Consider the following 15824-nt stretch of genomic DNA (forward strand, 5'->3'; position numbering starts at 1 on the left):
CAACTACTCGAACACAGGAAGCCAACACATGAGAAGGGATATGATAAAAAGTAAACCCACCTACAGAAACAATAAAGTTAGAGATTAAAATTTAGATTGACACGATTAAAAAAACATAACGCGCTAAATATGACTGTAATTAATTAATCGCAATTAATGCGATACATTGACACCTCTAATTTTATGTTGTCTGCAAAATTGCTGATCAAATATAACCATTTATGATAATATATAATTTGCGCAATCTAGAGGCAAGGAAATATATATTACAAAAAAATTATCAGGCGTTACGTCATCAGCAATCGCGCAGGCCACTGAAGGACGATGATAAAATCATGGAGGTCTATGACATGTGGTACTCTCACCGGAACACCCAGCTTGGCGCAACATGGTCAGCCGAATTCCCAAATGCGCTAAAGGGGGCTTGCACCTGCACGAAAGTCAAGATGCGGCAGTTTTTACAGCCAAGCTGTCTGCGAAAATAGAGCCCTTTATCTTCCTGTCTTTCCCTGCTCAGTGAGGTATTGCATTGATCCGCACACCCTGATTTCTAATAAAACAAGGCGTCCAGACGGCTCCCTCTGTGCCACATCCACTACCGCAGAAGAAGGTATGTTCGTCCACAGTTTGTCATCGATCAGCCCTTTTGGGGATTGTTTCACTGATTGCCTGCATCATCATCATCATCATCATCATCATCTGCCTGGTGTTCGAATAAACCTGCAGAATTTGCATGCTGCTAATGAGCTGATGGATCAAAGAACGGTCAATTACGTTGTGTAAACAGTGTGGAATGCCAGCCTCGAGGACGGCCAGAAGGCCTTAGAAGAATCTAGAGAGAAAATGCGGAATGCATAAGAGGAAAGGGGGAGCATGCTGAATCTGTTAGGATATGCAAGTTGTACCGTGTTTGCTGTGGCTCACTTCTATGAATGTGACGTAGACAAAAAAAAAGCACCATGTTGATGAACTTTGCTTTGATCAAGAGAGCAGTTGATTGATTCAACGCGCATTCCCAAGGAACCCCGGTACCTGTGGTTCTCTCTTATGGCTTCTTTTCCTTTCCTCCATGAAATCACACCCCAAGGAGACATCTTGGGCTTGCATTCAATCAGGACGTCACCACTCTGTCGGGCCAGGGTTTGGGCCTTCAACAAATTCTGGGAGAAGTCTGGGGCAATAGCTAAGAAGAGAAAGTCAAAACAAAGGAGTGGTAGTACAGTGAAATAGTGAAATAAGAGGAAGAAAGCGTTGGAAGTAAAGCTGGGAAATCTTTAGGAAAAGATTGATATGTGATTTTTTTTTTTTTCCCGATAGATATTGCGATTTGGTTTCAATTCACAAACACACACAGTAATGTCAGCGAGAAAATGTAAAAAGAAAATCATAAAAGTATGTCTCAATGGGTTATTTAAAGATCTAAAAAAATTCTCTCACATGTTGATGTGAACATGCCTGTTTTGTCTTTCATGTCATGAAATCACTTTAACAAATAACCAGTCCCTTGAAAAAGCTAAATTGATTTAAAAAAAAGATCATTTTAATACCGATTATTATGCAGATCTCAAACCTTGAATGTTGTGATGCAAAATAAAAAGAAATAGCATGGCTCATATTAGAAATATTTAATCTACTTTTGAATTTATAAACTCCTCGCCATGGCCGTAACCAATTCATTTCCGTTTTTTTGAACGTGCGCTTACTGTGTAGCTGCTGTCTTATTATATCTACAAATACTTATCAACGGTGATCCAAATTTGCTGTTCGCATGTAGTTGCCCTCCGCCCCGAACACGTTCGTAGCCAGACTTCTGTCAAAAGTGAACTGTACAGCTAAGCACTTATTCTGGTCTTTCACCCCTCTGCGATTCACGTTAGTTTAGCGATTAGTATTAGCTCCTCCAGATTCTCGTGTTCTCGCGTCTTGCGCGCTATGTTGCATGCTACTCCTCATCAGCCTTTAATCGTCGCACCGCTTGTTAGAAGTGCAGCTTTTTGGCCACCGCAGAGGAGAGGATTAGTTTCATAGAGGAGAGGATCTGCACCGCGCCGCTCGTAGCGGCTGTCCATACGCATTGTGCAGAGCGAGTTAACTTAGTGCCTCGGGTTCAACGATCAGCTGGGAAACATGGGCTCCGGGATTGACTGTGACACAGTCAATCCCATCAATTTTTTGTTTTTTTTAACCAGCTCAGAACTGAACGGTCAGCGTGACCTGTCAAGGAGTAGCATGCCGCTTCTGAATAGTCAACTTGGACGGCACCTTCATAAATCGCAGCTTGGGCGATCACGAAATCACATTGTCTGAGATCACGATTTTGATCCAAAAATGATAAATCATTCAGACCTTGTAGGATGTATGCGCTGAAGTCGGGAGTATAGAGAAGGTGAGAGAGTTATTAAAGACGTTAGCGTGAATGGGTATCTGAAAACATACGGATCACTTTATCTATTATGTAGGCCGGCCGGCTCTTGCATCCCCTTCTCTAATTACTCACATACACTCGCTTGCACAAAAGAAAGACACCGCCACATTGACTCACACAGCCATTTCAAGAGGATAGTTAATGGGAAAGAGAGTGGGTTTTTCCAATTCCGTGCATTTCCTTGAAAAGTGGACATGATGCATGAAGAATGAGGGCTGTGAAGCAAAATGAAAGAATGCAAAATGAGAGCGAGGTTTCCTTGCTGCTGCTTTAGGCCCCGATGACTGAGCGGACGGCATCTCGTACTGTTTTCTATGCGTTCATGCTCAGTAGAAAGCTCCTCCGCGTCAGCACACAATCTGGCGCCGGAGACATACGGGGAGTGACAGAAAAGTTCCAGGACTGGTGTCACTAAAGATCTCTCTTTAAAAGAGGAGTTTTGCCTTTGCATGTGGGCCAGATAATCAATCAATCAGCACACCGACAGAAATCCTGTGGCGTTTGTTTCATTCAGTGCACGGTAAGAGGGGAGAGCTGAGGCAGGATCACTCGCATGCTTAGAGCACAATGTCCCAAGCATCCATCAGTTCTTTGAAATGAAGAACATTGCTGTGTTGTAGCTACCTCCCTACTCACCCGACATGGCCTCGGGTGATTTATTTATTTTTTTTCCCCTTTCGCCAACCCTAAACTGTCGTCATGGGAACCCGTTTTGAAAATTGAATGCGATCAAGATGGCTGTGACAACAAAGCTGTGGATTATTTAGCTAAGTTTCTGATTGCTTCAATTTTCTAGATGTTCTCGATTTTTGCCTCATAGTTTTGCCACATATTTAGATTTTTTTCATTGCTGTGTAGTCTCGGTTTTGTATTCTCATGTTTTGGATTGTTTTGTCCATTTAGTTGACAACAATTTTTCTCATTCCTTTCCTTTTGCGAGCACTTTTGGTTTGTTCTGTATTCTCCTGGTTCTTTGTTACCAGTGTCCTGAGTTGTTCTTTGTCGGCCTTGCGTTTTGCGAATAAACTTTTTTTTTTTTTTTTTTGACCAAAATCTGATCCTTATCTATGTTTGTGCAATCCACTCCAATTCGGGATGCTTCCGAAACGTAACAATATTAATGTTTTCGATGCAACAGTGACTGATTTAAATTGTCACAATTAACATCAAATGCTGATTATTTTGTGTTTGTGAATTTTTATTAGAAGTGGCTCAGACTCGCTTACTTTGACAGCATGAGACGGACTCATCTGAATGTATTGTGGGTGATGAACAAAGTCTTCTTACCTATGACTCGAAGCTCGGCATTGGTGAAGACTCTGCCATGCTTGTTCTCAGCCACACACTGGTATGTGCCGATGTCAGCCAGATTTAAGCTACTGATGGTCAGCACTCCGTTATTCACCTGGATCCGGTCCTGCTAAAGACAGAAACATATAAGGCAATCACGATGAAGGAAATGTATTTGTACTATGACCTTATTTGAATTAAAAGGGTGCTGGGCTTGATCTAAACCTTCATCCTGGAACTTCGCTACCATCCAACACATATCTGCAAACAGTCTTAGCACAATGGTACAGTGGTACCTCTCCTTACAAAATTTATGTGTTCTGGAAGAAATTTCTTAACTAGTACAAGTTAAGTAGAGACTCGTAGGGACGCCTTTTCCATGTAAATGCCCTAATCCGTTCCAAGCCGCCCAAATTTCAGACATAAATGTTTTTCAAAGCATAAAAATGCATCAAAATATGTAACAAATACATGCTACAATTAGATTATTGCACAATAATTGAGAGTTGTGCATAATGTGAAAAACAAAAAATGGAGTAAATGATAGTCATTTCACTTTTAACTGCGTCTTCATGGTTTTTTGCCCTCTTTAGTTCATGTTCTCTCTCAGAAGTGTTTTTTGCCTGGCGTTTTGTCAAGAATTGATCCAATGACATTTGCTTTTGACGGCTTTTAATAATCCTTTGAAAATGTCCAAGGCAAACATCAGCATCGTGAGCGATCACCCGACTGGTGAACACTTTTTCTGGGAACACCTCATGGCCCGAGTTGCGAATGACGAGGACGCTGCATAGACACATATATATCTATTTATCTATCTTCACACATAGACACATATAGTAGAGGCCCCTCTTAGCCAATGGGATGCCAGGAAGATGCCAGCTAATAGCCAATGGCAGAGCAGCTACAGTATAAGTATGTTGAATTCAGGAAACGTGGAGCTGCGAGTAGCAGACCAAACTGCATTTTTACCTTTCGTATCTTGAAATTTCTTTTGTAACAAGAGGCAATATTTTCCTGTTGAAGCATTTCGTAACTTGAAAATTTCGTATGAAGAGACGTTCGTAAGTAGAGGTACCACTGTATCGAAATTGGACATCTACTATTTTGTTGTTGGACGTAACTTAGTTGAATGTAACTAAGGCAGATGCACAGGCACACAGTCAATTAGCTATGCAGATGATACACTGCTTTGCTGAAGTGACCTTTGAATTTATGTAAACCATCCAGAGAGGAAACTTAAAAACAGCCCAATTAGTGCCACAGTGGCATCACAAAATAGTCGTTTCTCATCCGAGAGCACACTTTACCGCAAGGTAGGTAATTAGTGCTATATTTGGACTGTTTAGGTTCATTCTGATTAATAGCCTGATTAAATTCAGGTGCTAGCCGCATATTTTCCACACCTGGGGGGGGTAATAATTGAAAAGAGTGCTAATTTTCTTTTGTCTTAATAGCCGTGGTGAATTGGTGCAACCCCCCGTCGCCTAACATCGAGCTGACATTATCAAACTGTGGTTGACATTACACCTGAAACAAATTTAGCTTGACTACTGGCGGTACTTTATTGAAAAATAATTTCATGCAATTTAAATCAAGAAAAAAGACGACACAAAGGTCACCGGCACCTTCACACCGTAGGCATGTCACTGTTGTAATTGTGATAGTTCATGTGACTGACAACAAGAGAGGCCCTGTATGAGAAACATAAACAATAAAAGCAATAAAATGCAGATGTCCTAACGGTGTTTCTTGTGTGCTGAGCCAGGTTGGTGACCCTCGGTCACCAAGTGAATGAGTGAGCAGAGTCAAGATGTACGGCAGGGGCTGCAGATACGGTGAAGTGCAGACAGTTGACGGCTAACAGTAGCTACTAATGCTAGCCAATATCTATGCATCATCACTTGAGATTAAAGGTGTAATGTAAAATGAGCAGTTACACCGGGGTCGGCAACCCTCGGCTCAAGAACCGCATGTGGCTCTTTAGCGCCGCCCTAGTGGCTCCCTGGAGCTTTTTCAAAAATGTTTGAAAATGGAAAAAGGTGGGGAAGGGAAATATATATTTTTTGTTTTAATATGGGTTCTGTAAGAGGGCAAACATGACACAAACATTCTTAACGTTTTCCGAATCTGTAAAAATGTTTAGAATAAACATTACATTTCAACATTTCTGTCAATGAGGATTTGCGTCATTGCCTGCGACACCCGTTTCTATTCGCAGGGCAGGATGTCAGGCAGGTGGCTATTGTAAAAAAAAAAAAAAACAAAAAAAAAAAAACAATTCACCCAGGGTACTCGCAAAGAATGTGAATCTTGAGGGCTGAGAGAAGCATTTTTAAACAGTACACCTGAGCTACGATCGTTAACACGCTGGGAAAGTGCATCCCATGTCTTATTCATCTTAGCGGCCGTTATGGCTGTTGCTCATTATGGCATGCGTGTGAAAGTGCGTGCGTATGCGCGCGTCTCTGGTAACGGGTCGATCGCGGGAGGTTGGTTGATCGAAAAGTAGATCTTCGTTCAAAAAAGGTTGGGCATCCTTGCTCTACAGGATGCACTGTAGGGGAAAGAAAACATTTAGTCATGAAGGCTCATTGTGTATTTGGAGCCAACTTAGTCATTTTGATAGTAGGCTAATATAGCTCATATAGATACATACAGCATGTGTTGCCTTCATTATAAAGCTTTTAATTTTTTGGTCCTCTTTCAACATTTTGGGTTGCCGACCCCTGGGTTACACGAACATATCTTTTAATTTGTATGACTGTTAATGTTAAAATGCTACTTGTATTACATGTACAGTTAAATTAAAGGTTCTGTGATCGCTTTGACCAGCTTATTTTTTTTTTAACCATCTTCCTTATTTCCTACAGTAATAAAAATTGTTTTGAAATAGGAGAAAGCTGGAGATCAACCAGCGTTCTGGGACAGATTGTGTTTGACTTCAGTGGGCCAACTGTAGCTTCGATGGCTGTGTGGCAAATGTGTGCCTGTCATCTCGGATCACTCCAGAGCTGACACTTGAAAAGTCACTTGCTTCAAGTCTGTCAGTGACACAGCTGAGGAGCTTCAAACCGGTGCCAGATCTAAAGCTCAGTTGCATGATGGACACTCCGGTGACCTGGTGCCTGGGGGGGTCCTGTGTGAGGAGGATAAGCTGCAGTTTCCAAATAAGACACAACAATCTGCATGGTTTGGGGCCAAGGAAGGATGCATATATGCATGTTCACGGGAGAGAGAGAGAGAGAGAGAGAGAGAGAGAGAGAGAGAGAGAGAGAGTGTCACTGTGACTTTGAATAGATGAAAGATGGTGCTTTCGAGGTTACGTATTGCAAGGGCCCAAGGGGTGACAGAGATTAAAGAGATCTGTGTAAAGTGCAGGAGTTGGGGTCACACTGCCCTTCTGCACCCACTGCCCCAATTAAAAATAAATAAATAAATACAATCAGAACACCGTCTGAGTGGTGGCCTGATCACAATCTTTAACGGCGGGGACAAAAATGGTGTTCTTTGGCTTCTCAGGCAACATTAAGTATGCACTGCCGCAAGTTGAGCTTTGAAAAGCCAACTGAATGCGCCCTCAGACAATTTTCAGACTGAAGCTCCACACTCATACTGAAGTAAGTTCGTTCTGAAGATACAATACAGTCCAGTGAGTGGGTCCTTGTTTTGCCAAGGTGACATTTTCAAGTGACAGCCCTCCCTGGAGTCATTTTATTCTTCTGGAGAGGGTCAGAAAACCATCGGAGGAGTGAACACGTTGAGGGACCCTTGATAGAGACCCACAGAGAAAGTGAACCCAAGAGAAAGGGAGATAAAAGACAGAAAAAGAGGGAGAGGGAGTCTGATTCGTTCTAATGAGAAATAGAAAATGCTCGTCACAGTGCTTTTCCTTCTCCCTCTCCCTTTCTCTCTCTACAACACTGACCTTTGGGTTTGGAAATTGATTTAAAGCTGCTGCTGTTGATGCTGGCATTTTGAAAATGGTAACACCTCCGCTCATTAATAGAGTCACATGTACAGAGAATGTGTTACCTGGGCAGACGGTCTGAGGAAGTTTTAAAACGGGACTTACAAATCGATCATGAGGGATTCTTTTGATTAAGCGTGAAATGACCTTTGATGCGACTGAAAAGACAATTTATCGGAAAGACTACAGTCCCTGACAACAGTATTAATGGCATAATAAATGTGTTTGGTGAACATAATTTCAAATGTGGTGTTTTGAAAAGATTTGGATTTTTTTTGTTTTTCAACACACTGCACAAAGAGAATCAGAAGATACCGAGAAGTAGGGGTAAGTCATAGCATCCATTAACCATAATTTCTTGAGGGAAACAAACATTACAATGGTAAAGGCTTAGTGAGTAAGAGAATACATACAACGGCATCACGTTTTCAGGTTACAAAAAAAAATAATAATCACGATGATATGTTACAGTTACAGAAAACAAACAATTAGATTACAGCTGCATTTCTTAAAAATGAGAATTATTTTGCAGGATTCCATTTTTAACGTGGGGAGAGAGACGGCACAGTCAAGTCGTCCATCATCCGCTCTTAACTTGCTGGCCATTTTCCCCAAGTTAAGTGGATAACTGTTCACAGTATAGCTCAATGGTCATCCTACATATTGTTTTTTGTTGGCCAACGATTAAATGAGACAGGTCGCTGGTTTGATATATGTTGGTCTTTTTGTGCGTGGTTTGTTTGGAATGTGACTCGAACGGATGGATGGTGACTTTTTCGATCGTATTTGCCGGAGGATTTTTTCATTCATTTTAAACGCCGGTAACATTTACAAAGACACGTGCAAGCTGTCAAACTCATCCGGACCGCTTGTTACTATATGAGGAGCTAGCAGGCTAACACCACGGCCACAACTTGTCAGTAATTCCCGTTATAAATCCCCCACAATTATACAATTTAAACATCATACTGTCAATATCATCTGCTAAATTTGCATCTGTGTGTGCCCTGCGATTGGCTGGCAACCGGTTCAGAGTGTCCCCCGCCGACTGCCCGATGACAGCTGGGATAGGCTCCAGCACCCTCCGCGACCCTTGTGAGGATAAAGCGGATCAGAAAATGGATGGATGGATGGGATTATTTTGTTTTCAAACACATTTTTCGTGTAAAGAGAAGTTCTCTTCGCTTGCTAACAGTTTCGGCCATCAACACGCAGGCATTAGTCACACACAGTCATCTCACACACGACACACTGATCTCAGAAAACCAATGAACAGATGAATGTCCCGGATATGTGCCAATGTTTACAGTGGCTAGAGCATTGTGAAATGGCGATGTGGGAAAAAAAATGGGCTGAGAAGGCTTAGAAAAAACTTTGCATTCTCGAACGAAGCAACTTTTATACAAGACACGTTTGTTTTTATTTCCAGCCATTTCCTTGTTCCTCGCATCAACCATTTCTGGGACAAATCCACTTGTGAGGCTGTCATGATTCTTGGTGAGCATTGAAAATTATGTTATTGTGTAAACAAGGAAATAAAGACTGATTGGTGTAGTCCATGCATGCGTTTTTGATGTGCCGGACTTTGAGGTTACATTGTTGTTTTTCCTTTGAGAAGTGTTCTGTGGTACACCACAACCTTTCTTCAGCCCTACGTAACATTAGACATCAAATAACATGCTGGAATGAAAGTGCACTTTTTTTCACAACCCCAAGGTGCAGAGTACTCGTGAATAATACTCGTAAATAATATACACTGTATATATTTTTTTAATCATGTTATTCCGGGGAAATTATTGTAATGTCTTGACTCCATCCTAGCATACACATATATTATGGGAGGTTCTAGAAGTGTAAAGAATTACGATTCCAAGTTAACAGCCTATTGGTGAAATGAATCGATGCAGAACAATTTTGTTCAGTGTGTAATCATTGTGATTAATCTCGAATTCATCTCAATCCTCGATCCAAGTTACCCTCGGTTATTTTAAAGAAAAACATTGGGCTTATTACCCGGAGGTTACCTGTACTCACTTGGGGAACTTTACAACAAACTATAAATGGGGCAAATTGACAGATAATAAGGTATTGTGTCACTGTCAAAGGGAAAGAAGACTCTGAGTAGTATGAAAAAATAGAGGAGCTAAATTGTGTGCAGAATCACTGGTGGATGAAAAACACATCATTGGATTCTTTGCAAAGATGCACATAATCGGTCTCTTTTTTGAAGCCCAATTTACTCTCCGGGAAATTCAGCTATTTCTAAGTGATGCTTTCTTCAAGTACAAGCCACAATCCGTTCATGTCAAAACGAAATTGTACTCCTTTCTGAGGCAACGTCAATATTCACCCTCTGAAAACAGATCAATCACAATTAATATAGACTTGCCCTTACAACCCAAGGGAGGCAAAGATTAAAGTTCATTGTAAGTCTGCAAGTGTAGTGCATACAGATGAATACGTACAGGAATATATTGTGAAGGCATGGGTGGTGAGTCGAATTGCAATACGAATTGGCTGCAAAAAAAATGAATGCCGAATCGGGATTCGAGTGAGAATGAATCAGAGCATGTTGGTGTCACGGATGATGGCAACGCGTGTGTGACGTGCGCTTTTCGAAACCCCACACCCGCTGTTTGCGCGTGTATGGGATTGTTTAGCCGGCTAATGAGCATTGTATCAAACTGTTAAGCAATCCGCCAATGAAGCCCATCAAGACATTGTATCGATGCCTTTGTTGTCACTTCGCTGTTGGTCTCTCACGCTGTGCTACGCGCAGAAAAGGGGAGACAGCTAGCTTAGCGTATCGCTAGCGAGATAGTACAACAAAACAGGGATGGATTGAAAGCTTTTACCAAAAGTGGAAAAACGCCCTAGGTTCTGCCGTTGGCCAAGTGAACGTCGAGGGAACCTGGAGGTTAAAGTTGTTTGAAGTTATTTCAAAGGAAAACATTTCCGTAGCTCAACGCGACTGTATGTCGTCCTCATACTGTATGTACACTCTGATATGTTTTTGACAAAGTGACTAAGAGGCTTCGTAAGTACTATGTAAGTTATTCATCATTCTGATCAAATTGGACTTTAGAAGTTTGGGCTTTTTTTTTTTTTTACGATTAATTAAGAAGTGGGGTTTTTTGGGCAAAATTACAAAAAAACATTTGTATGGATTCAGGATGCTTTCTGTTTGTTCCAATGAAAGACCCAGAGTTGGAACTGTGAATCACAGCAGTTGGTACAGAGCAAAACTTGGAATCCGTCTTGTTTAGAATCATTGTCAATGTATTTTTTTGCCAAAGATTGCGCATATTTGGACTCATTTTGTGACTGCATCTGGCATCCTTGACGACTCATTCTTCTTTTGTTTCATCTTGGTGGTACTTGTGGTTGTACGGAACTAAGCAAAATGAAACGCATCCAAATCAGAACTTGGAAGAAGTCCCTTACCTCTGTCAGGTCCAGAGGCTCTCCATTCTTCAGCCAACGGTATGAGGGCTTAGGCTTGGCGCTGGCTTTGCACTCCCAGACCAGCGTTTCATCAATAGTCTTGTGAGCATCTGGGGGCTTCTCAGTCAAATGAGGAGCAGCTGTCACAAACCAAAGACAAAATATACGCAGAGTAACCACGTAGAATTGAACCGACAAAGCAGGCAATTCAATCTTCAGGTTCCTCATCCAAAGACACAAATTATGAATCCACTTCCAACTAACCCAAGGTTGACCTTTGCTTGACGAAACAGAAAAACAAATAAATAGAAACCACTGAAAGCATCAACATTTTGCAGCTCAAAAGTGGAAAAAGAAGAACGGTTATGATTCCAGAGCTGGAGCCAGTTAAAGAACGGGAATGAATTAAGATTGTTGTCATTTTCGATTAGTTCGAGTGAAGGAAAAGTACAGCGGTATACCTTGAAGTACGAATGCCCCAAAGACTTCGAGTTGCCATTTGATGCCCTTTTTACTATTTCAGGCATCTAAAATTCCAACAATGCTTCTTTATACATACGCTGGTGTCGCGTAAATAATTTGCACCTAATCTCTGGTGACAGAAGAGAAAGATGGATGGCGCTTTTGGAGAAGACGCATTAAGATGGGACACCCTGCCAGGGTCAAGGGGAGAGAGGAATCGAAGTCAGTCCATCTCCTTGACATGATGTGTTGCAGAGAAAGCTCAATTAAGTTCTTTGCTATTACTTGTGGTCTGGTCCATTTTGCACCTGAAACTTTTTTGTCGTCGTTTTATGGAAAACACACCGGCAAGAGAAATGAAATATCAAATCCATACAATTTCTTACGAATGACACAAATATAAATGAGTATAAAGAAAGACGTGATGGAACGCCTTTTACCCAAACTCAAGATATCAATTCTGAGCCGGGTCAGATTTATGGTCAAATTTAATTGACGACAAAAGAAAATGTTTGTAAACAGAGAGACAGGATGGATGCCTCTTTTTGTTTCTGTTCCATCATTAGCTGGAGTCCTGTATTGATTACAGATTTTTCCCACCCAGCTACCGACAAAACTAACTAGGCGTTCAGGCACACATGCCACAGTAAGAGTGAAAAAGTTGTTGAACTTAGGAGTAACTCCATCACGTCATTAAGCCTTGATTCAGAGCCTCAAATTAAATTAGACACGATCGCATGATACGCAACTTCTCCATCCATATTTTTGTGGTCTGAACAGCGTTTTTTTTTTTTTTTTAATGCTCACCTCAGAGATTCTGAGCACCCACAGGAGCCAGAAAATCCTCTATTATCATATCAAAAGGACCCCTCTTACAGGAATAAGATGTAGTTGTGATTATTTAATTCAAGCAAATCCCAACTGAGCTTTATATGCAGACATCATCAAAGCATAAACAGCAAGATAATGGGAAGAAAAACTATAAAATCTTTCATCAAGGGTCATTGAAAGCTTACTCGGAATATGGCCACAAGTGCAGTGTTGGTGAGGGGGGCAAATCACCTCTCCCTGAAAGGTGATTTAAATCTGTGCACGCTGTGCCCAATGTTAGCTGCCGATACAATAAAGAGCTTGTCAGAAATGAGCGATTGGGAACGGGTTCATTTACTGCCACATCCATATGTCTGATGCCGCTATTTATCGTCTCTTATAAAAGATACATGTTTCATGACAAAAACACATCTTTTATTTTTTTCTTTGCTTGACTCACCAAAACTAAACTACATTTCTTTGCTGAACCCATTTCAATCTTGCTCAGTAGCGGTGATTCCTTGACGTTTCAAACAACCTCTATCAATCATTGGATAGAGTACAATGTTTGGTTTAAAAAAAGTCGATAACTGTGCGTAATTTTGGACAAGTGCAAGGAAAGGAAGAGGTGTCAAGATTTACCACCAAAGCCAATACAGTGGTACCTCTACTTCCAAATTTAATATGTTCTGGAGGAAATTTCTTAACTAGAAATGTTTGTAAGTAGAGACACGTTTTCCATGTAAATGCCCTAATCCGTTCCAATCCCCCCCAAATTTCAGACATAAATGTTTTCCTAAAGCATAAAAATGCATCAAAATATGTAACAAATACATACTTACATACTTAGATTATTGCACAATAAATGAGCGTTGTGCATCAGGTAAAAAACATAGAATAGCGTAACGAATAAAAATGATGGTCATTTAACTTTTAACTGCGTTCTCATCGTTTTTTGCCCTCTTTAGTTCATATTCTCTCTCAGAAGTGGTTTTTGCCTGCCGTTTTGTAAAGAACCGATCCAATGACATTTGTTTTTGTCGGCTTTTAACAATCCTTCAACAATGTCCAAGGCAAACATCAGCATCGTGAGCAATCGCCCGACTGGTGAACACTTTTTCTGGGTGAGTGACATTTATGTAAAACTATCGGAATGCCTCAGGGCCCGACGAGGGCAAATGACGAGGACGCTGCTAGACACATATCTATCTATTTATCTATCTACGCACACAGACACATACAGTAGAGGTCCCTCTTAGCGAACGGGATGCCAGGAAGATGCCAGGTAATAGCCAATGGCAGAGCAGGTACAAGTAGGTATGTTGCGTTCAGGAAACTCTGAACTGCGACTAACAGCCCATACTGTATTTTTACCTTTCGTATCTTGAAATTTCTTTCGTAACTAGGGGCAATATTTTCCTGTTGAGGCGTTTCGTAACTTGAAAATTTCGTACGAAGAGACATTCGTAAGTAGCGGCACCACTGTACTGTACTTGCCGTAGATCGAACTTACCATAGAAGGACAGCTTTCCTTTGACAGAGTTTCTACCTCTGCTGTTCTCAGCCAAGCATTCATACATCCCCGCATCCTCCTGCTGAAAGTAAGGGATCTCTAACACTCCGTTGGCTCTATTGATGTCCACTTTTCTTCCGGAAGAGGCTCCATCGACTCTCCTCCAACTGATGGTTGGCACTGGGCTAAAAGCAACAGGGCATTATGAGTACTAAACAAGGGCGGTGTTGTAGTATTATTTGTCATGGTAAAATATCGATACACCGACATCAGTTCAGGATAGTATCGTCTGAAATGTATGTGTTTTATTACATGTTTGCACAGGCTGATGTTAAACACCCTGTCTTAACATATGGAAGCGTGTGACATATTTAGTCTTTCTGATCGGCCAGAAAAGTTAGAAAGTGCAGGTTGGAGCCAAGAAAGTTCATTGCTTCGGCTGGTTGGGGCTGTGCCAACCTAGTCGGCATCTTGAAATGCGAGTCCCTGGCGATCATTTCCATTCACTAGTGTTAAGGTAACTGTGTTTGACTCCAATTAATTAGTCATAACTTGTCAAATGTTTTACTGATTTTGACGTGGATTGGTTTGTAAGAAAGATCAGACATGCAGTTGCCAGACGTGGGTAATTTTATAAAAGGTAGGATCAAATGCTTTCTTATTTAAAAAAAAACAAAAAAAAAACCCAGCAACATTGGCCTTGCCCTGAAATATTAGTTTGTTTTTCTTGCTATCATTTTGTTGCACAGCGCAGACTTGATTGAAGCACAATTAAAAGCTTTGAAATCAAAATTTTCAATTAAAGTCAAAATGGAACCACATTTGCGGGTGATTCTTCTTCTTGTTCTTACAATCATTGCCACGGGCATTTCCATACATTACCAGACAGATTGTATTGCTGCAGTTAACAATGTATTGTGACTCATCATCATGGAGCAATAAGACACCCCGGGGGAACGTACTTTCCGAGTGCAAAACATTCCAGCTTGACCGTTGAGCTCTTAGCGACTGGGACAACTTCAGGGAACTGTACCTCAATCTTTGGCTCATATTCACCCATTACACCTGGTGTGCCAAAGACAAAATGAGAGTTTATGTCACACAATTTTATCCATCTTAAAGCCTGAAAATGTCACGTAAAAAAACAAAGTACCCCAATGGTTGATAATGAACTGTGCATGACAACTCAACGGCTAAAAAAAAAAAAAGGCATTTCATGTTTGGAGACACATTTTAAGTATATTTAGAAAGTTTCTTGTAAAACATGAAAAGAGTGAGAACAATCGTTCCAGATTTTAAATTAAATTACATTTCAAACAAATACAAAAAAACTGTACTGTAAATACCTGAAGACAGGATGAATACATGAATGTAGAAATTCCATTCAATTGCCATCACAATAAAACTTCTGTCAGTCTTAAAGTGAAAGATGAAATAATCACATAAACACCTGCACCAAAATTTGATATGATATCAATATTGAGATTCAGATTTGCATAATGTAACGCTAACAGCCTAACTCGATTTTTAATTTTTCATTTATTTATTTTGCCAAAGTCCGATTTTGGCAGGAAAGACTCCATATTTTAATGGGATTAGCATGGAGATACTGTATGTAACATGATGGCGATACAACAAAAGAAAAATCTGATTCTGTTTCCTCTGCCTGTGGCGTTGCTCTTACCATCTACTCGAAGCACGAGGGGTGTGGGTGGTCCTTGAACACTACTTTTGGTGACTGTGTTGGTGACTACACAAGTGTAGTTGCCCACGTCAGAGGGTTCAACTTTGGCGATGTACAGGTTGCCAGTCTTCTGGGACACGAATCGCCGCGTGTCCTGGACGACAAACGACGGGTACTCGTTGAAGATCCACGTGAAGCTAAGATCTGGAAACAGTTGCAGACAGAG

The 15824-nt window shown here is 41.0% G+C and overlaps 1 protein-coding gene across 2 annotated transcripts in view; it reads right to left on the reverse strand.

Annotated features, from left to right (window-relative positions):
- The window catches only part of cntn3a.1 (contactin 3a, tandem duplicate 1), a 77526-nt gene that overhangs the window by 21768 nt on the left and 39934 nt on the right, over positions 1 to 15824 (reverse strand). The window contains exons 6-11 of one of the 2 annotated variants that reach the window (XM_019888074.1): positions 15599 to 15802; positions 14877 to 14979; positions 13915 to 14099; positions 11130 to 11269; positions 3713 to 3842; positions 1033 to 1183 (exon numbers count right to left, since the gene is read on the reverse strand). In XM_019888074.1, the coding sequence (XP_019743633.1) occupies positions 1033 to 1183; positions 3713 to 3842; positions 11130 to 11269; positions 13915 to 14099; positions 14877 to 14979; positions 15599 to 15802 (913 nt within the window). Of the gene's footprint in view, positions 1 to 1032; positions 1184 to 3712; positions 3846 to 11129; positions 11270 to 13914; positions 14100 to 14876; positions 14980 to 15598; positions 15803 to 15824 lie in introns of both variants that reach the window. The other variant, XM_019888073.1, reaches the window with a different exon arrangement.

This window comes from Hippocampus comes, unplaced genomic scaffold (genome assembly GCF_001891065.2).
Source record: "Hippocampus comes isolate QL1 unplaced genomic scaffold, H_comes_QL1_v1.1 scaffold14, whole genome shotgun sequence".
Taxonomy (NCBI): Eukaryota; Metazoa; Chordata; class Actinopteri; order Syngnathiformes; family Syngnathidae; genus Hippocampus; species Hippocampus comes.